General features: G+C 48.6%; 2 protein-coding genes across 3 annotated transcripts; both read left to right on the top strand.

The window, feature by feature from the left end:
* Positions 1 to 273: 273 nt before the first annotated feature.
* Positions 274 to 10,299, top strand: CHMP7 (charged multivesicular body protein 7). 2 transcript variants are annotated; one of them, XM_054804502.1, is made up of 10 exons: positions 274 to 652; positions 1,841 to 2,015; positions 3,234 to 3,419; positions 4,120 to 4,253; positions 4,630 to 4,678; positions 4,929 to 5,048; positions 5,327 to 5,425; positions 6,384 to 6,444; positions 7,057 to 7,221; positions 8,074 to 10,299. In XM_054804502.1, exons 1-10 carry the CDS (start codon positions 363 to 365, stop codon positions 8,136 to 8,138), a joined length of 1,344 nt encoding a protein of 447 aa, XP_054660477.1. In that variant the 5' UTR covers positions 274 to 362; the 3' UTR covers positions 8,139 to 10,299. The 2 variants fall into 2 exon arrangements, with proteins under 2 accessions (XP_054660477.1, XP_054660478.1); XM_054804503.1 differs by having other exon boundaries at positions 275 to 652; positions 7,060 to 7,221.
* Positions 10,300 to 10,443: 144 nt separating this feature from the next.
* On the top strand, positions 10,444 to 20,728 carry LOC129196675 (D(1) dopamine receptor-like). Its single transcript, XM_054804501.1, has 3 exons — positions 10,444 to 17,988; positions 18,993 to 19,128; positions 20,666 to 20,728. The coding sequence occupies exon 1, from the start codon at positions 14,051 to 14,053 to the stop codon at positions 15,413 to 15,415; it is 1,365 nt and encodes a 454-aa protein (XP_054660476.1). The 5' UTR covers positions 10,444 to 14,050; the 3' UTR covers positions 15,416 to 17,988; positions 18,993 to 19,128; positions 20,666 to 20,728.
* Positions 20,729 to 20,770: the final 42 nt, after the last annotated feature.

Raw genomic sequence — 20,770 nt, 5'->3', positions numbered from 1 at the left:
CCCACAGCGGCCTCCAGGCCCGACTCCGGCAAGAAGGGGAAAACCCAGGCCCTGTTCTGCAGAATGACATCACCCCCAATGACATCACCACACGATGTCACAGACGTGAGGTGATCCTCCCCGGCACAGACTCACCCACCACACGCAGTTACCCGCCGCCGTGCGTGGCGGGAAGGCGGCGGCGCGCAGTGCGCAGGCGCAGGGCCGTACCATGGCGGGTGGGGGGGGGGGAGCGGCGCGGGGCGGCCCACACAAAGGCGGCCGCGGGGGGGAGTGGTGCGCATGCGCTGTGCTTGTCTCCCCGGCAGCCAGGCGGGTCCCGGCCGGGCGGAGGCCGCGGGCAGAGCCGGGGGCTCGCGTAGATGTGCAGCCCGGGGCGGGCGCCGCCTGGGCCGGCCCCGGCGGGGGACCTGCCGCCCGAGTGGGAGACGGACGACGAACGCATGGCTTTTCTTTTCTCGGCCTTCAAGCAGAGCCGCGAGGTGAACAGCACAGAGTGGGACAGCAAAATGGCCTTCTGGGTCGGGCTGGTGCTGGCCCGCGGCCGCCGCCGAGGCGCCGTGCGTACCTGCCTGCGAGACCTGCAACACGGCTTCGAGCGGCGCGGCAGCCTCCCGCTCGGCCTCGGTACCGTCCTCCGGGAGCTCCTCAGGTACCGCCAGCGGGGGGGGGGGCTAGGGCTGGGCCTGGGTCTGGGCCTGGGAGCCCACCCGCTGCGGGGGCTGGAGGGCAGGGAAGGCCGCAGGGGGGTCTCTGTGAGGGGGGCCCGGCTAGCAGGGAGGGGTGGTTGTAAAAGGAAGGGGTGTAAGGGAGCTTTGCGCCGCGGATGCGGGCAGGGAGAGTTCTGTGTCGTGCCAGCCTGGAAGATGCCCGCTGTGTGCATGGTAAGGAGGGAGCTGGATAAATGGCGGGGGAGGTGAGGGAAGGCTTGGTGCTGCTCTTGGAGGGGTGGTTGTGCCTGCCTCTGTTAAGCGTTAGGGGTGTGGGAGAGCGGGAAGGGGGTTTGTTGCTGCGCTAGGGCTTGCAGAGGAGAGCGCAGAGACGCCCGAGGGAGCGTGGGGTTGAGTTGTGCAGGGGGAATTGGGGAGTCCTTTGCAAGGTAAAGCTGACAGGGAGTCAGAGGAGTTCAGCCTGGGGCTGCCAGGACGTGTGGGAAGGCAGTGTGCCATGGGGAGTGCAGGGGAAACTAAGGGAATACTGTGCAGGGGGAGCTTTGTGTTAAATTGGCTTACGTGCCCTGAAGTGGTTGTTGTGATGACCCAGCTACGAATGGTATGTGGTGGTGTACGGGCATGTGGGGATGTGGTGTGCTGGTATTTGCAACCAAGTGTTTTGTGTTATGAAACTAGAGCCTAGGACTGATATCCTGAAAAGATTCAGGAACAGTAGAAGCTAGCTGAGTCTGTGTCTGTAACACAGAAACTAAAATCTCCGGATCTGAGAAAAGCTATATTTGTAATTAACATGCAAAGGAAGTGTCCTGAAATGTGCAACTTCCCCCTTTAAAAACTGTCCCTCCCCCTGGATTTACTTCTTTGATGCCTCATCAGTTTCAAGCCAGAAAACTGGGCAAAACTTGCAAAACTGGAAAAATAGTAAACAAAAATCCCTTGTGTCCAGAGGAAGCCTGGGAGGAGTGGAGACCTCCATGCACTTCCATACTCAGCGGTAACACATGAACTTTAGCTAGAAACTGTTGTTAGAAAATGCCACTAGGACTGTGGGTGTACGATGCGTAGGGCAGTGTTTCTGTTAATAATTCTCCATGCTGGTGCTTTGCTGCCAGTGGAAGGGTTTAGGACTGACCGTACTCAGTTCTGCATGCATATCTCTTCTCTAGACGTGGCAAGCTGCAGAGGGAGTCAGACTTCATGGCCAGTGTAGACAGCAGCTGGATTTCCTGGGGTGTGGGAGTCTTCATTCTGAAGCCCCTGAAGTGGACTCTCTCCAGTGTGCTGGGTGACAGTAAAATACCTGAGGAAGAGGAAGTTCTGATTTATGTGGAGCTGCTTCAGGTGAGTGTTCTTGAGAGCTCTCTCAAGATTATGCATCTCCAGAAAAATTCCAAGTCATTTTATGCGCTAGCAAGGAAGTACAGGGTTGAATAGTCCTTCATTTGTACTCTTTAGGTGTTTAAAAGCCTGTAGAGGTGGATGGAGTAACTCTGGGATAAGAAGTGGTTTACATCTACAGATGTGCCTTGAAACTAAGATAATGACTTCACTGACTTCCATGAAGCGGGAGAAGCGGGTTCGCTTGTCTAGGAGGGCAAGTAGTATGCCAAGATCACTGTAAATCTTGGGTTTGAGTTTGTGCAAGTGTAGTACATGAGAGAAACTTGCAGATTGGGTGCCATCTGTTGTAGGGAGAAACAGGTGACGTAGAAGTTGCTGTCAGTCCAATGTATCATCAAGCCGAACTTGCATGTCCGTTATTGAAAGTTGCTTTCACTTCAGAGTGTGTGTGTCGTGGTTTAACCCCAGCCGGTAGCTAAGCACCGTGCAGCTGCTTGTTCAGTCCCCCCGGGAGAGAATCGGAGTCACTCTAAATGACTGGGACTAGCAAAATGCAAGAGATGTGTTCCTTTATTTGTAGTTACTCTGATAGCAGATGGTATCTTCCCTCCGCGGTGGGTATTCCACAGTCCTTTCGGAGGGGAGAGAAGAGAAACTTTCTAAAAAGGTGCCTGGAAAACCACAAGCCTTGATGTGGAATCTGGGGGTGGATGGAAAGAGTTGTTCCTATAGTCTTAGAGTTATAGGCTATAACTCTCACTTGAAATGGGGAAAACTTTTATTTCTATGAGCGTATACAAATGATGCCAAATGACTCTGTGAGTACAAGTACAGTGTGGATTAAAGAAAAGTTTTATTTGGTTTAAACTTTTTTGGGGGGGGGGCGGACTTCAAGGAGCGCAGATGAGGCACTGTGCTGACTGTGTGGTTCTTACATTGTTCCGTAGCATTTGCACAGGGAATGTGAATAGTGTAGTTTGGGTTCTGATGGAAAACTGTACTGTTTTTCATTCCAATAATGGTGATATTTTTAAAGCATTGTAATTGCTTTTGAATGTTACATACAACTTATTCTGAACATTTCTCTGGCCTAAAGGGTGATGCGCCTAACTTTTCACCTTCAGTGTGTGGGAGGAAGCAGGTTTGGACTTGGCAGTTGTTGCAAGAGAAGGAAGAGTGCTGTGTAAACTAATAGACAGCTCTGTTGCTTCCTTTCAGGAGAAGGCAGAGGAAGTTTATCGCCTGTATCAGAACTCTGCGCTTTCTTCTCACCCTGTTGTTGCCCTCTCAGAGCTGCGTTCCCTCTGTGCCAGTGTTTGTCCGGATGAAAGGACGTTCTATTTGTTGCTGCTCCAGCTGCAAAAGGAAAAGAGGGTCACGATCCTGGAACAGAATGGAGAGAAGGTACAGGGTAAAGGTGACTGCTTTTGGGTGGTATAATCCCTGTCTTGCATTTCATCTGGCTGGGAAGAATACTTTCTTGGCTAAATCTGGGCATTCTTTGATTGGAAAAGTCAATTCTATGTACCTCAACATTGTAACCTGGTTATAGATGGGATTAAATCCTTGAGTCTTGCATTACAGTTTCTTACTTTCCTCCACCAAACATTTGTAAGATTACCTATGTAACTTAACAGCTGGAAAATTGGCATATACTGTAGTTGTCTACTTACAGGTTGACTGTTCCACACCACTGGAATTAGCGTTCCACTTTCTGTGAAGAAGTTTTCCTGTCTGTCAGTAACTAGAGAGCTGCAGGCGCTCTCATGTCTAAGAAGGCATGTTTGCCATAGTGTTCTGCACTGTATGGTTCAGTACTAAAGTATATAGAAGTGTGACATTGCCATGCGCTATTCAGAGAACCAGGACAGCTTGAAATCTTTGGGGTGTTCCATTAAGGCTTTCCTTTTTCACACTGATGTCACTTGATCCTGTCTAGCTTAATATTAGATTATATGATGACTGCTATGTCCTCATCACTCTATTACAAGGCTTTAACTGGGGGTGTAAAAGCATCTTTTCCTCCCATCAGAGAGGAAGTATTTCTAGTGCAGGCACGGACTCTGGAGACAAGTGACTCGAGTGTGTGGTTCTCTCTCTTTAGATAGTGAAGTTTGCCCGAGGTCTTCATGCCAAAGTCTCCCCAATGAATGATGTGGACATTGGAGTGTACCAATTGATGCAAAGCGAACAGCTGCTGTCACAGAAGGTGGAGTCCCTTTCCCAGGAAGCAGAGAAGTAATTTGGGGAAGGGTGGTGGGAAGAACAGCTGTGTACTGTAGAACTTTGTATTCCTGTGACACGGAACAAAGCTGCTTTCTGAAAGTGCAAGTCATTCCTTCCTGTTCAGTAAACATAGTAGCCACAGTCATGTGGTAGGACAGGTTTTCCAGTCTTTGTTCCCTATCCCCGCGAAAACAGCGTGCAATGAATGGACGTCAAAAGTTTTTTTGCAAAAGATTTGGAATGCGTTCAAGGACTACTTCTGAGAAGTAGCAATGGCTTAAGGGTGGTTGCATCCAAAATGCATTGTTACTCCGTCACCTCAGGATTAGAGCAAGGTAGTGAGGATGGTTGCTGATTTATAAAATAACTACTGCTTGCATCTGTACAGGTGTAAAGAGGATGCCCGGAGTGCTTGTAGAGCTGGGAAAAAGCAATTGGTAAGTACTGTTCTACTTGGGAGGAACTACAAGTTAAGTGTCTTGGAGCTGGTCCATAACTGCAGATAATGACCAGGGTTAGGCGTTGTGTACTTGAACTCAGATGTGGTGAAGTGGTATTTCTGAGGCCAGGGAATGAGAATATGTCCAGAGGGATGTGGTGAAGAGAAATGGAAATACCTAGCTTTTTTACACTTCCTTTGGCTGCTGCCTGGTTTGTGATCCAAGCCTGTGTATCCAATGTCTCCAGGCGCTGAGATGTTTGAAGTCCAAGCGAAGGACAGAAAGGCGCATTGAAGAGCTTCATTCCAAGCTGGATGCAGTGCAGGGGATCTTGGATCGTATATACGCCTCCCAGACTGACCAGATGGTAGCATGTTAATTTTGTCTTGTGCTTCTTGCTTTAGCCCTGCTCTTCTCGCTTGTGCTGCTTTACCTGCTTGTCAGAGCTCGTGTCTGAGGGGTGTAAGCTGGCTGGCAAGACTTTATTCTCTGCTCTGAATAAACCTGCTTGTGGCTTCATTTCCTTCTTGTGTGCTAATGTTTCTCTGAGGGTCCTGCTTGGGTAACAGGTCTTGAGAGAAGCTTACACTGCTTGTTGTTTGTTCTTAGTTAGTGTTGTGCATCCTTTTTTCTTTTTTTTAAAAGGTATTTAATGCCTATCAGGCTGGTGTGGGAGCTCTGAAACTGTCTATGAAGGATGTTACTGTGGAGAAGGCAGAGAACCTGGTGGATCAGATACAAGAGGTACTGAAATAAGAGCACGTCTAAATAAGCAAGTGGTGTGTAGATGTACGCAGCAAGCTTGCCCAGCTATTAATGCTGAGGCTTCTGGCGCTGTTTGGTTTCTATTCCATATGTCACCAGAGCAAACTGGCTTAATTTTTTTAGATCGGTAAGCAGAGGTCTTCAGGTAACTGGCTGTGTCTGGTTTTATGTATTTCCATTTATTGCTGGCTAGTAATCGGAACTTATGTTAGATTTGTGCATTTCATGTGTTGTTTTGGTTAGCAATATTGTTCAAGCACACAACTTTCCCAAAAAATGTTTAGCGAGATGTAGTAAAAAGAAATACAAGTCATACCTTTGGAAGCTGGAATGCAACTGTGTGTATAAAAACAGGGTCTTAAAACTGCCTACCCTGTAATCTTCTGCAGTTCAGTGAGGGAAAGGAGATGAGTTTATTAAGAACAAATTGAAATGAAGAGAGCAGTCTGTCTGTCTAAGCTGGTGTAAAAAACAGAAAAGGATTGCTTTTTTAGCAGCTTAAGCTGCATGTACTTAAATGGTGACTTCAACTAGTGATCTGAGGGACTGTCTGTAAAATTTCATACCCAAGATGTATTGGTCGTTAGCTTTCTTATTTTATTAGCCTAAGCAGCAATACAAGCTGTTACTTATGTGAAAAAGCTAAAATTATGGGGATTTTTTTTTTTTTACTATGAAATTCTGTTTCAGGTTTGATTCACAAACATGCTACTTGGTCTTGTAGCACTTTATTTAATAATATTTCATGTTATTGATTTTGCTAGTGAAAAAACAGTCATGTTATAAGTCTCTTTTGTACTAGTACCTGCTGCCTTTAAGTCAACTTTTGAAATTTTTGTTGTTTGTTTTTTGTTATTTCCACTTTTGACATAGGTTGCTACAGTAAGACTTAAGATGAGTTTATATTCTATATCAAATGCTGTGTATTTTTCCTCAGCTTTGTGATACTCAAGATGAAGTAGCCCAGACTCTGGCTGGAGTGGGGATCAATGGTCTAGGTATGTTTTGGGGTTTTCATCCTTTGCTTGTCTTCTCTTGCCACTGCTGGCCCTTTGAGCTGCCATCCCTTCCCTGCTGCTTTCCCACATATCTACTCCTCCTTCCTGGGAGGACAAGCACTTACTGACATACCAAGGCTGCTGCTGCTGGTGCATGGAGAGGGAATGAGGACTGATGAGGACTTCTCTTCCCTGACAGGGGTTGCAGGGTAATCGACATTTGTGCATCTCCAAATCCCTGCAGTCTCTAGCTGATGGTGGATTTCAGTTCAGAGTTGTGTAATGTTGATTTAAATCTATTTTTAGAGTGGCTGCCACTTTGTTTTTTAAGTGATGATCTCTTTTTTCCTCTGGCCCGCGTGTTGCTGTAGCTTGTTTGTCTGTGCTGAAATGTTTTCTTGCCCTTAGATGCCTCAGTGCAAAGGCTTCTAAAGGAATAGCTTCTCCCTGAGATCAGGACTGAATTTTCACCTTTAGAAGTAGCACAGGAAGTTCCTTATTATGATGAGTAATGATGGATGGGAGTAATACCTCTGTTAAACTTGGACTTCAGTCTGTGCTGCAAAGATGCTACTTAATTCTGCTTGGAACTGAATTGTTTTCTTTAATCAGCAGAGATGGACACTGAGGAACTTGAGAAGGAGCTGGACAGTCTCCTCCAGGACTCGACTAAGGAGCCTGTAGATCTGCCTCCTGTTCCCCAGAAGGTGCTGAATCCACCCATTTCTGATGCTGAGCTTGAAGCTGAGTTGGAAAAGCTCTCCGTTTCTGATGGAGGTACGGATGTTAGCAAGTCATGTTAGCTAGTGCTATTAGGATCTATGGCAGCCTTGCAAAATGAAAGATGTCAGAACTAAAGCCTGAGCCAGAATCTTTCCCACTCCCAGTTGCGCGATTGAAAGCAAGCTCTCCAGGTATCCCTGCTGGGTGCCCGGTGGCATTTGCTTTCTCTACCGACTCAGTCTTGAGAGAACTGCCCTCCTTGCTAGAAATTCTGCCTGGACTTTTTGCTATGGGGTGTAGGGGAAGTTGAAAGCCCTATGAAGGAGATAGTGCTTGGACTAATTATTTTTTGTTGTCATTTAACAAAGCCTGTACAAAGCCAGGCAGTATTTTTTGTATGTTCTGCTACCAGTGATAAAGTAAACCAGCATTTTCATGCCTGTTGCTGCCAAGCAAGCAGCATCTTCTCTGTCCTAGAATGCTTCCTATGTCTTACGTGTTACAGGTATGATGTCTGCTTAAACTAATACTAAACTAGTCTTTATTCAGTAACAGTGAGTGACCAGAGCTTATGGGCTTGAACTGCATGCTGAGTTTTCCCTAGACCTGTCTTGGACAGGGGTAAATAGACTTCAATTTTCCTTTCAGGAATCTGTTAATGAACAATTACATAGGACTGCCCATATTGTTCTCTTTCTATTTGGGCAGCTGATATTCTTAAGTTTTGGAGCAGAATGATGCTCAGCATCCTATATCAGACATGAAGCATGTGTTTCCAAGAGAATGCACTTGAATGTTTAAGGCACTGAGACACTCTGAAATTGTACTTGTTAGTTATGGACATGGTTGATCTAGTCCCCCTTACTGATGAAAACTGATGTCTTTCTGTTGCAATTTTCTTTATAGATTTGGCACAAAAGACTCCCTCTGCTTCCTCTGAACCCAAAACAGCTCTGGGACTGAATCTCTAAAGACCCAACAGTATCCTGTTGCTGCAGTTTGAGAAGTTGTCTAAAGGTTCCTTAACTAATGACTAGAACTTCTAGGGAGAGGGGTAACGCTCCCCTGTTCTTCACGGATATCACTTTGCTCAGCAACAGGATCTCCTGCCATGACAATCCACTCTGGAACTGGCCCCAGCTGGTGTTTGTCATCTCTGTGCCAACATCTGCACTGGTCTCAATTTGACTTGTTATCCCAAGTCACTCTGCAACATCCAGTCTTCCCTTCTGGGAATGCAATTCACTATTCTGCCCAGTGAAGATAAACTCTTCAATGTCCATAACAGTGCTCTTTTTTGGGTTTTTTGGGTTTTTTTTTTTTCTTTGCTGTGGCTGATGTTGAGAATCTGAGTTGCAGCCGTATTGCAGTTGCTCAACATTTGGCTGTTTGTGTGGTTGTTTAAAACACTTGGCACATACAAGTACTGTCCTTGACATACATTATCTGCAACAAGCTTAAACACCTGTTGGTAGTTCTATCCCTCCCTGTCTGTATTTTGCACGGTCGTGGACAACTAGACACACTAAGTGTTAAATTGTAGGAGATTTTGTTGCTGCTCTAGGGGGCAGCAATTGCAAGCACAAGACAAAAAAAATTCCTCTTTCTGTAATGACACTAAGGCCTTAAAAGGGAGACCTGCAAAAGATTTTAAATGAAGGAGTTTCTTACACTGCTTGTTGGGATGAGGGCTTGCAGTGACTATTAATACGATTTTCTGCTTGCTCTTACTTGAAATTTGAGCTGTTTGCAAACAGGGGAATATACAAAAATAGCAAAACTTGTTGGGAGCTGCAGTGTGATCTGCTTGGAGCTCTCGTGTTGGGTGATTAGGGGTGGGAGGAGAAGAGATGCATCATTTCTCCCTTTGAGGACTGTTTCATACAACAGCCTTGACTTTGCATTCTGTCTTGATGTTGCAATCCCACATGATTATGGGTTACCAGAAAGCCCCAAAACAAAACCCTGTGAACGTTTCTAATGCAAAAAACCCCCTAAGCTGTCTTTACCCATCAGAAGTGAAATCACCGTCTTTTGCAGGTCCCTTTTTTATTACGCTTATACACGTGGAAGAGCAGAAAGCCTGATACCTAACATGAATAAATGAATTCTTTCAGGAGGGGAATGTGCTATTAACTGGGCTTTCTGCACACAGAGCCTGCGCGTGGCAGGGCGGTGACTACGCTACATGTTGATGTGTAACCAGGCCTCCTGACTCGGAATGTATTCCTGTCACAGTTCATTTCTACGCTGCCTCCTGTACCAAGCTCCCTTGCTCGAGCTGTGTGGATGGCAGTTTGGGTGAGCGGTGAACTCGGGCTGGAGTTCTCATGTCCTGTTAATTACTGACGACCCAGCTTTTAGCCCTAGAGGACAGGAGAAGAAATTAGAGGTGTCATTAGGGTTCTGCATTGGCTCTGGCTTGTCACTTTGTCCGAGAGCGCAGGCTCCTGCCAGAGAAGGTGTGCTGTAGCCGGCTAGCGGTTTACCCAGGCTGCACATGGAATTATGTGAAATGACTTGAAGCTCCGTATTCCTTTCCTTTGTAAGTAAACGGGAGAAAAACCACTGTGTTTTCTGCCTATGTGTAATAAAGGGGAGGGGAGGAACCAGAGTCCCTTGTGGTGCCTCCTTTTCTTTTCTCTGTGCCACAGATCACTGCCATATTAGTGCTGTTTCAGCTGTGCTTCTGCATCTGTAAAACTTGTCTGCTGAAATAAACAGGCAGATTCCTGGGCTTCTTTGTCAACAAACATTGAATAACTGCTGTACCATGCTTTGATTTCCCTGAGTGTTTGTGTTTAAAAAAACCCAGCAGTTACTATGTTTACCTTTAAAAAGTTGTCTGGTTTTTACCAAGAAGCCTGTATTGGTTTTTGGATTGTACAGCCTTAATTTTATGAATATCACTTTAGAAAGGTTTGCTTCTTTTCTTTGCTTCAGCTTGTCTTACCTTTCCACTTCCTTTTCATTGTTGTGCATCTCAAACGTGCAGTTTTGAGGCTCACACAGAAATTTGGGTCCTCTGCCTAAGCCACCTCGCTGTGGCCGTGGAGGAAACTGCTATGCCAGGAAGTCTGTTCTAATTGACCTCTTGGTTTTTTAATAAACAATACGCAAGCCTTACTCTGAGACAGTTTTTATCCAGCTCCTTCTTCTGATTGTAATTAAGCAGTGTGGCTGAGGAGACTGGTACTGTTTTTTCCTCTAAGACAATGAATCTGATTGGAGTGACCTGGTGTGTAAATTACTCCTACTTCCGTCTAATATGCCTGAAGGAAGCTTTGACTTTGCAGGCAGTTGAGCCTGTTTCCTCTGGCAAAAGGTTTGATCTGAGCTGCCATGCTGATCCCTGGAGAGCTACTAGCGGCTTTTTGCAGGGTCAGGGAGGAGGAAGCTTCTTGTTCTGTGCTTATCTTGTGCCGTCTACAGTGCAACTCTGGGAAGGCTCAGGTCTTGCCTACAGCCAGTATTGCTGGATCTTTTTTTTAAAGGATCTGACTACCCCTCATTTCTCCCCTGCTATCAGAACTTGTATCTTCTCTGGAAGTACAAAGTGATTCCTGTATGAATAAACGCTCTCCTGTAATTCCGTAATGCATGTGAGTGAGCCAGCCATTCTGGAAGAGGCATTTAAGAGTTAAACCCAAGCAGCTGCTGCTTTATTTGAAGTGGCTTGTAATTTTCTTCCTTTGATGCAAAGTGGGGAATGTAATCAAGATGGCTGAATAGAGAATTTTAAGTATATTTTGGTGAGACAGCAGGGAAGGGAAATAGAGGGCAGTTTCTTGCTGGGTGAGGAAATTAAATATAAAAACCTAGAGCTGAACTGCCACTAAACTGGAATCTTATCATATTTGAGTGCTGTTTAAAATAGTACTTAACGTGATTCTCGGGAAAAAATAGCAGCCACTTATGCGAGGAATTGTAGCAACTGTTTAGTGATGTAATGCAGCAGAACAGAACTTAGTTCTCCTATGACAACGGTGTTACCGGTCCTTTCCTCATTAGGTGTGTTCTCAGATGCGCAGAAGTTGGTAAAGTATCGGATCCCTTTCCATCCCACTTTCCCCCTGCTAACCCAGCTTTGAACGTCGTTTTCAGTATGAGCAGCGTGCAAGGGCGAGATCCTTTCTTGGATGTTTTTAAGCTTCTAAGGAGGAAGAAGGCTTCCTTGTATCTCGAGGAATGATTTCCTGGAATGCCTTCTGGCTTAGCATGTGTGACCCAAGTGTACGGTGAGCTCCCCCTCCGAGCCTCTGCCATGATTTAATGCTGTTTGACAGGTCACCTGCCATCGCTGCTCCCTTGAAGAGCAGTGAAAGCATCCTGTGGCTTGTGTCTTGCAACGTAGATCGCCAAAATCTTTGTGCCCAGTATAGGGAATATGAGGGAAAATGCCTTTTGGGGCACAGAGGACAGTGCATCTGCATGCATCCTTGCACGGGTTGGTGCACTGCTAGGGTCCTGTGGGGTCCGGGCAATTAGATGACCCTCTTTTTCTTCCTCTTGGTAAGGAGGAATGGAGCTGGCCTGACGCAAAAGACCCAAGTGAAGGTGCTGGGCCATGAGCCGGTGGTTGGTGCCATCTAGCTGCTCTTCCTGGCATAGGCACTTGGCAGGAGCAGGCTGCAGACGGTGGAACTAATGAGGCTTAATTAAACAAAGCCTTCAGAAGTAAATGCTGTGACATGCTGGCAACAAGTTTCTTGAACCTGTCACAAAGCAAGCGTGCTGTTTACTTTAGGAGTAGCTGCTTGGTGCTGTATCTTCAAGAGAATAATTGCGCTCTTGTTTGAAAGTTGTTCCTGGGCAGTTCTTGCTCTTATGCAAAGCCTGGGTCACGGGGTCAAGTTCATTAAATCTCACTGTAGCTGAGCTGACTCTATAGCTTGGCTGCTGCTTTCTTCAGAAGTGGAGTATGTGACAGGCAAAGGCAGAGGTCATCATGATACGCTACAGCTACTATCAATGTAATGAGTGAATTGATGCTGAACTGCCTGGTTGGTGTTTCAGTTTGATGCAGAAAGCTTTTGCTGCTCTTTCCCACCTTGGCCAGTTTACCAGCAAGGCTCTTCTCAAAAGCATGTCCTCATTTTAGCAGTCGTTAGAGAGCTAGCTCTCAAGGAAACTTGCCTCCTGAAGGATTTTTCTGACATTTCTTGAGCAGAGAAGCTCTTTTGCTTACTGAGTAGCTTCAGTTACAAAGTGATGGATAGGATCTTCCTGTTTCTAAGGCTAAGCTGTGCCTTAGTAGGCCAGACCTGGTTCCTAATACCACGGTGTTCCTCCCCGCAATGCAATAGGGGAGAGTCTTGCAGAACCCTTTGCTTGTCAGTCTGGGGTGAGAGCTTTATGGGGTAGGGAGAGGAGTGATTCTAGGGGGGATATCCCTGCTCATTTCTCCAGAGCTGCAGTACCACGACACTGGTGACTGCTGCCTGCCAGTCCCAGCAGCTTACGGGCTGTGCCTCTGCTTTTGGCACAACAGGCAAGGCAGCGGGCTGGGGCTGTTTGGCTCTGTTCAGTCCTCACGAGAGAGCACAGGAGCCAGGAGGAAGAGCTGTAATTGTGCTTTTGGAGGAACGGGTGGTAGGGGTAGTGAGGAGAGCTCTTGGGGGTGACCACTGCTTGCTGACGGAGCTGGTACTGTGCTGGTTTTCTGGTTGATGTTTTCAGCTATCAGTTGATCACTGAGGTGATAGCTACTGTGGAACTACTTAGGAAGTAAATTTAAAGAAAGAATGATGAACTTGAAAGAGAAGCTACCTTATATCACTTTAATGAAAATACCCACGTTTATTCAGGATAAAAAATTTATCGAAGTGATGTTCAGCATCCTCTTTAGTCCTACACGTAACCTCTACTGAAACATACACTTAAACTGTGCTTTGTCTGATGCTTTCAGAAAAAAAGAAATATTCACATTTGTACAATGGGGTTTTTTTGGGTTTGCTTTATTTTCCCTGTGGACTTGAAGGAATTTTGTAGTGGAAAGTAAATGCCAGTTTTGTACCACTTGCAGGTGGGCAGTGCGGGACAGGGGAGTAACTGGTTAGGGTCATATATCTGAGCTGTGACTCAGTGCCTGGGCAGTGAACTTAGGCATCTTTTATTCAGAGATCAAGCACGCTAAATTTCCATCCTGATTTGCATTGAAGACCCTCAAATCCCACTTGAATGCTTGTTATTTTACCCCTTCAGCCCTATCACCTAATTCCCAAGCAACTTACCCCATCAGCTGCAGACTCCCAATGTCATATTCTTAGCTCGCAGAGGACCGACCTGGTAAATAGGGGACCCGGTGTGCGGGCAGAGACAGATCTCACCTGAGTGAAATCCAGAGGCAATGAGCAACAGAGGGAAGAGCAGAGAGCAGAGCAGCCTGTTTTATGAGCAGAGAAGGTCTGTCCGCAAGAGCAGAGAGAGCTCAGATTCCCTCTTGCGTCTGGCAGCAAGTCCCAGCCTGGCCAGTGCAGAAGGGATTGACTGGGATTCTGTAGCAGGCATCAGATCAACAACGGATGAAGAGCTTCTGAGAGAGGAGAGGGAGGAAGGCTTGCAGCAAAGCCCTCCCAGCTCGCTCAAGTGCCGGAGGTGAGTGTCGGCTTTTTGTCAGTGGCAGGCTGCAAAGAAAGAAAAGTAGGGTGGGAGGCAAGAGGGGAAAAAAAACAAACACCCCACTGTCAGCAGGAGATTTGGAAAGGAGCGAGAGCTTCAAGCACTTTTCCTTGTGCCGGGTCGTCTGGCTGGGTGTGAGAGCTGGAAGGATTGCAGTTGGTGCTTCCGAGATGTCAGTGGAGCAGTAAAAAGGGGTTTTGGAAGCTGATGGGGATTTGAACAGCTGTGAAACCTCTCAAGGGACTGGAAGAAAGGGGAACCCATGGATGGTTTTTACTCCTCTGCAGAAGGAGCTGGGCAGGATGTGATCAACGACACCAGCAGTAGTAAAAGCTGGGCAGAGGAAGGCAACTCCGAGTTGTCCTTCCGCGTGGTGACAGCTGCCTTGCTCTTCCTTCTCATCCTCTCCACGCTCCTGGGCAACACCCTGGTGTGTGTGGCTGTGGTCAAGTTCAGACACTTGCGCTCTAAGGTCACCAATTTCTTCGTTATCTCCTTGGCAGTCTCCGACCTCTTTGTGGCTGTACTGGTGATGCCCTGGAAGGCCGCCACCGAGGTGGCGGGGTTCTGGCCCTTTGGGGCTTTCTGTGATGTTTGGGTGGCTTTTGATATCATGTGCTCCACAGCCTCTATCCTCAATTTGTGCATCATCAGCGTGGACCGTTACTGGGCCATTTCCAACCCCTTCCGCTATGAGAGGAAGATGACGCAGCGCGTGGCTTTCACCATGATCGGAGTGGCTTGGCTACTGTCCCTCTTGATTTCCTTCATCCCTGTGCAGCTGAAGTGGCACAAGGATCGTGAGCTCTTTAGCCAACAGGAGCCAGGTTTTAATGTCACTGGCGAGGAGGAGAACTGTGATTCCAGCCTCAACAGGGCTTACGCCATCTCATCTTCTCTCATTAGCTTCTACATCCCCGTTGCCATCATGATCGTGACGTACACCCGCATCTTCCGCATTGCCCAGCGGCAGATCCGCAGGATCTCCTCCCTGGAGAGGGCAGTGGAACATGCCCAAAACTGCCACAGCAGTGACTGCCCTCACGAGGCCTCCATGAAGAACTCCTTCAAGAAGGAGACCAAAGTCCTCAAGACCCTCTCCATCATCATGGGCGTCTTTGTCTTCTGCTGGCTGCCCTTCTTTGTGCTCAACTGCATGGTGCCCTTTTGTGATCTTGACATACGGGAGCCAGAGGAGTTTCCTTGTGTCAGCAAGACTGTCTTCAACATCTTTGTCTGGTTTGGGTGGGCCAACTCTTCGCTCAATCCTATCATCTATGCCTTCAATGCAGACTTTCGGAGAGCTTTTGCAAGCATCTTGGGCTGTGGCTGCCTTTGCCCCAGCAATGCAGTGGAGACAGTGAACTTCAGCAATGAGCTGGTCTCTTACCACCATGACACCACGTATCAGAAGGAAGTGGTGACCCTCAGCTACCCCCAGCTTCTCCCCCATGCTGCTCTACAGACGGAAAACAATGAGGTGTCCTTTGACAAGGTTTCTCAGGTCTCCGAGCCCTCTCCCAACACCTGCCCTGCGGATGTCTTGCCTGCGGTGATGCAAGTGGAGCGTGAAATGGCTGTCTCTCTGGAGAAGATTACACCTTTCACCACCAACGCATTTGATTGAGACAGGGTTGGGAACAGGGTGGTGGGATGATCTTGAGGAGGGACAGGAGTGAGGACACTACTGCAGTTGCCTATTTTCTGAGGAGTTTGAGGATAACATGGATATTGTACTCTGGGCAGGAGTTTGCATTACTAAGTGTGGAATAGCCAGAGTAACTTTCCAGGTGGCTCAAGGGATCCAGATACACGTTTTTGTAACTCACCGTTCCAGATCCAGCCTGGGTGGGCAGCAGAGATCTGTGGTGCTGCTCTCTCTAGCTGACCCATAGAAAAATGCTTTCTGCAAAAGATGAAAATGCAAGGGCTCAAATTTCTCTTTCCTTGTGACTTCAGCTGAGAAAGCAAAGACTTGTGTGGTCTGCTGAGCCTTCCCTCCGTAGTCCATGAAGTAAAAATGCAGCTGTGTTGTGGGGAGAGGGGCTGGTTTTGCGGCTGCCCATGTCCAAAAGGCCATCAGCCCGAGGCTGCTAAATGGGCACAAGCCAAATGCAACTGCTAACTTGGTGATAACTGCCACAAAATAATGCTGCCCTGTGCTTGGTGGGATGATGCTGTGCTGCAAGCAGCCTTTAGCTGGGGAAACTCACATTTCTGGTGGGCTCTGCAGGAGGGAGGAGATGGCCTTGCCAGGATAACTCTCTCAGGCTCACCTCTGACTGTGTCTCTCTTGCTCAGGCAAATTATCCTACAAGTCTGGACAAGTATGCAGCCGCCTTTCCCAGAGCCCTGAGGCTGGGCTTGGTAGCAGCTTGTCTGGAGCGTGTTGCAGGGAAGGATTTGGCATGCTGAAGTCCCCTCTGGCCCCTGGAGCAAGAGCCAGCCTCTCTGAGCTGGGACGTGCACGGCTGAGAGCAGTCTAGGATGAACATAAGTTGTCTTTTAGCCCCAGGATGCTGGACCGTTTGCTCGGACCCTTTGGCAATGAGGGTGTCTGAGCCCTTCAGGCTCCGAGGGTAGAGGAGAAAATCAGATGTTAAAGCAAGAACATTGCTGTTTTGGTTTCTGCGCCTCCGCCACATCTTCCATCAGTCAGGTCCCCCTCCTTTTCCTAGACTGTTTCTTCCCCCTTTTACTTTGTTCTCCCTCTAATTTTCTTCCTCCCCCATTTCATTAAGGATCCTTCCACAGCCTCCCTTGCTGTCTCATTTCAATAATAATGGCTTCTTGAGAAGCACTCCTTGCTCACCTGTACTCTTTAATGAGCCTCTCCTGCGGGTATGGGAGCTGGGGGTAGGAACAGCCCCCAGCATTTCACTGCTGTGACACGAGTGACTTTAGAAACGTGTTTTGATCGGCGCCTGGTTAAACACTGCCGCAGCGAGCGGCACATCCATGTCGTCTTGAATCTGAGACATCTTTAGCTCTCTGGCACAGAGAAAAAGCAGAAAAGTCTCTCCCTCTCCCCAGCAAATGTTAACAAAGAGAAAAATCAGAAAGTGATAATTACAGAGTAACGGTAATTATTAAATAGAGCCCAATTATAGTCAAGTTACAGCATAATCAGCGTGGGAGGGGAGCAGAGCTCACCGTATCTCCAAGGTCGACACTTGGATTTTTCTGGGGAAGCACTGATAAGACTTAACTTGGTTTATAACCATCTCCCTGCGTGGCAGCAGTGGCTAACTGTCAAAACGGAGACAGTCGTGAGGCTTTTCAGCTCTGGGAGGATGGGAGAGCCTAACTTAGAGAAGGAGTAGCTGTTCTGAGGTGGGGACGATCATCTGGCATGTTCCTAGGAGGCCCAGCGCGACTGGTTTCATCTGAATGTTGCTGCAATATATATAATGATTTCCCACACTAAAAGCAAGGTGTTGTAGCGCGTGTACTATGGTCGTGCTTTACCTCGGGACTCCTGGCTTGGTGGCAAGAGGGAGTCAGAATGCCCAGCTTTTTTCAAAGCAGTTCTGGCCTGGCCTCCCTGTTTTTGAAGAGTTTACTGATACTCATCTTGCGGCAAGGTTCCGGGGCTTAATCCACGACTGTTTGTAAAGAGATCGGAGGAAAGCAAGTAGCTCAATGCGTTGCTGTTATTGCTGATGAGTTGCAGGGTGAATCTGCAAAAGACAGACAATGGAGAAGGGTGATATGGTCCTTTTTTTAATCCAGTATTTAACTTGTGTTGGGGAACACCGCAGAGTCCCCAGCTCCAAAGCGCTGGGGCTCTCCTCCACCAGCAGCACGGTGCACCAGCTCCCTCCGGCCGGACCTCCTACTGTGACTTGGGGCCCAGCCAGTCCCACGGATGGCCCATACCTTCCTGACATCCGCGTCAGAAGAGACGAGGTGGTGACAATGAGCTAAACCAAAAGCTTCCAGGTTATGGAGCAGGCCTCTGCACATCGCAGACATTTCTGTGGTCAGTCTGGGAAGTGGACAACAGCTCCAAAACACTGTAACTCGGGCTTGCTTTGGCAAAATTACACCTTGTTTACCTGGCTCCAGAAAGGGTTTCTTTTTTTTTCCTGCTATGGGTTTCCTGCCCAGGTCTCCTCTGCAATTCCACCGGGTAGCATCCTCCTCTGACCATCCTGAAGTCGTGCAGGATTCTGCTGCATCCCTGCCCGTATTTCAGAGGTGAGTGCAATGGATTCCTACCTGGGGCTGATCCCAGAGCAGGAACTGTGAGTCGGGACTCGTGCGTGCTGTTGCTAGCTCTGCTCCTGCCCTGTAATCCCAGGCAAACCAGTTCACTTTCTGGAGCTCCCATTTTGCTGCGGGTGAGCTGGGGGCAGCGGCGTTGGCTCACCCCGCGGACAGGTTGCGAAGACAAGTGGGGGTTTTTTGGGCTGTCAGGGTGAGCTCTAGATAAGTCTAGATAAGAATAAAATGAGTCAATAGGAGCTCAAATCCAATTCAGTGCGAGCTGGATTGCGGAGTAAGATATCAAACTGGCATCTTTAATGCGCTGAGTGTCCCTCTGCTGCTGTGGCAGCTGCTATGGAGGTACCAGCATCCCAACGTTATCTCATTAGGTGCCTGGTTACATGAAGAGAGAGATCATTAACTAGGGAGAGGTATCCAGAACCCATCAGGCACAACTCAAGTGTCTGAAGCCACTCACTAAGCCTGGATACGCAGGGACTAGGGGAAAAGGAGCATTAAAATCTCAATTTAAATGGAAATTGGAGGCCACTCCTGAGAGAAGGGGCAGCAGCTGGCAGCTGGTCCTGAGAGCTCAGACAAGGGGCAGGGATGATGGGTCTCATGCCGCAACTTGGAAGTGAGCGGTCAGGACGGCTGGGACTCGGCTCCCAACCCGAGGAAGAGTGTGTTTGGGGAGGAAGGACCTCAACGGCACCCAGCTGGGGATGGAGGTGGCTGCCCCAGCATGGGGGCTCTGAGCTGCCCCTGGCCCCTGCTCTGGACGGGTCCCCGTGCCTCTCCAGGCACTGCAGTACTTTGCCCACCCTCGGAGCTCCCCTTCCATTCCCCAGAGCGACACAGATAAAACCCCGTTTGTCCGAAGCCACGGCAGCACGTATGGTCCCGTCCTCCCGGGGGACTGCTGGGCTCTGGCCGTGGGCTGTAGGCTCCTTGAGCTCTGCAGGGCTTTTCCTCTCGTCTTCCCCCCCCCATAGTTCCTGCTGCGATGATGAACAGCAAGCACCCTGGAGGCATTTAGTGCTGTTACCACAAGACAGAGCAGATTACCCAAAACTGCTGCTGGAGAGTCTGCCAGGGAGAGACAGGCCTGTGGTTCATCTCTGCTCACAGGTAAATGCCAGCAGCGGTGTAAGGGGGGGCTGCGCGGGTCGCTGCCAGCACCGCGGAGGTTTGCAGACACAGGACGGTGGCACCGTGTGCCCTGCCCCTGGTTTGCAGCGGAGGTAGTCCCTGTTCTGGAAGCCTGTGCCGCTGGTCCTGCGTTCAGGGCTAGTCATCTCAGCCTGGCTCTGAAGGGGAGCGGGGCTTTTGTGTCTCAAAGTTAGGCTGGAAATGGTATCGCATGCCGGTAGGTTAGGAAGGATGCTGCAAGGCTGGAAAGGGTGCCTTACTCCGTGCAATCACAAAATCAATGCACGTTCTATTACGTTGGCCTGGGGCAGACAGGAAGACTCTGGGAATTAACCACGGGTGGGTGGTTGCTGCAGCAGGTGGGCGCAGAATCGTGCCCACCGCTCCTGCGTTGCAGGAGGAGCGTATCTGGGGGGAGCAGCGTGGGGCAGGGGATGGCTGTTGCCCTCAAAGTGATTGTTCAGGTTTAGGGGGAATGGATTTAGCAGAGAAAGGGGAAGGGAACAGGATGTGGCTGGTGTAGGTTGCTATCTTGCCTGACTTCACTTCCAAATTGGAAACATCAGCTGCTCTTCTCATCAGGCAGAGGCCAGGGTTGGTCTCTGAGGAAAGCAGCTCCAGCCGGGGGTCAAGACTGGATGAGGGTCTCTGGATGCTTGGAGGAGCCAGGCAGAAGCTCTTGTGAAATCACCGGCCTGGCTTTCTCAATCTATATGGTAATTTTGAGCAATCAGTCAGCTCAGGGGGGAGAGGCAGGAGAGATTAACCCTGCCGAGGAGGATTTTCGACAGCTCAAGGCCAGAATCTCTCCCCGTGCCAGCGTGGGGATGGCTCTGTGCCGCCTCTGGACTTGTCTGTGTGTCTCTGGCAGCGCGTGGAGCATGTAAAGGAGCCCAGACACAGTTCTTCTATGCTCCTACAAGAGAAATAATGAGGGTCATTAGTTACTTTTGAGCATATCACTAACGAACTGTGCGGTTGGTTGTCATCAACCCCACTCCCGTGCTGAACAGCAGTGACTTCTCAGCTGGCAGCAGCTCGGGGCCGTGTAGAGACCTTCTCTGCTCGTGCTGGGGAGCAACGGGGACGCTTTCATGGCGCTGGGGGACGGATCACGCCCTGGGAAAGCAGTCGTTCAATGTGATGCTGCCTTTGTTTCTGCTCTGTGCAATGTTTTCAGTTCTTGAGACCCTTACTCTTCTAAAAACTGTCAGCTGGGGCAAATTCCCCCCTCCTCAGGATCTATGCATTAACTCATTAAGGAAGGTGAAACTAAGGCCACAATTAGTGTTGAGCACCTGTCTGTCTCATTGGCTTCACCTGGCACCCCTGAAACAGCCCCAAATCTCCAGTTAGCCATCCCAAAACTCAGCCTCAGAGGCTACTTCTGACTGCTGAAGTGCTTTGTGCCACGCTCTAAGGAAGAAGAGAAGATGGTGAAAACCTCCGGGACTTTTGGCCGGAGGAATCTGTGCGATTACAGAAAAGTAACAGGTTTTATTTCTTGTTGTTACAGAAAAAGCGTTCCAGGGAACTGGAGCTAAGGAAAACAAGCGAGTAGATGATGTCCTGGCTCTTGAGGCGGTATCTGCTGCTGTGACCGGGGGGAGTGTAGCATCAA

The sequence above is a fragment of the Grus americana genome, chromosome 26, assembly GCF_028858705.1.
Source record: "Grus americana isolate bGruAme1 chromosome 26, bGruAme1.mat, whole genome shotgun sequence".
Lineage (NCBI taxonomy): Eukaryota > Metazoa > Chordata > Aves > Gruiformes > Gruidae > Grus > Grus americana.
Note: the sequence above shows the minus strand (reverse complement) of the source record. Positions and strands in the feature narration are given on the sequence as shown.

Excerpts from the sequence above, each read along its gene's own strand:
- CHMP7 (XM_054804502.1), top strand. The coding sequence starts at position 363 with ATGTGCAGCCCGGGGCGGGCGCCGCCTGGGCCGGCCCCGGCGGGGGAC. Across the intron at positions 2,016-3,233 it reads TTTATGTGGAGCTGCTTCAG|GAGAAGGCAGAGGAAGTTTA; the intron begins GTGAGTGTTCTT and ends GCTTCCTTTCAG. Across the intron at positions 4,679-4,928 it reads GAGCTGGGAAAAAGCAATTG|GCGCTGAGATGTTTGAAGTC; the intron begins GTAAGTACTGTT and ends CAATGTCTCCAG.
- LOC129196675 (XM_054804501.1), top strand. The coding sequence starts at position 14,051 with ATGGATGGTTTTTACTCCTCTGCAGAAGGAGCTGGGCAGGATGTGATC.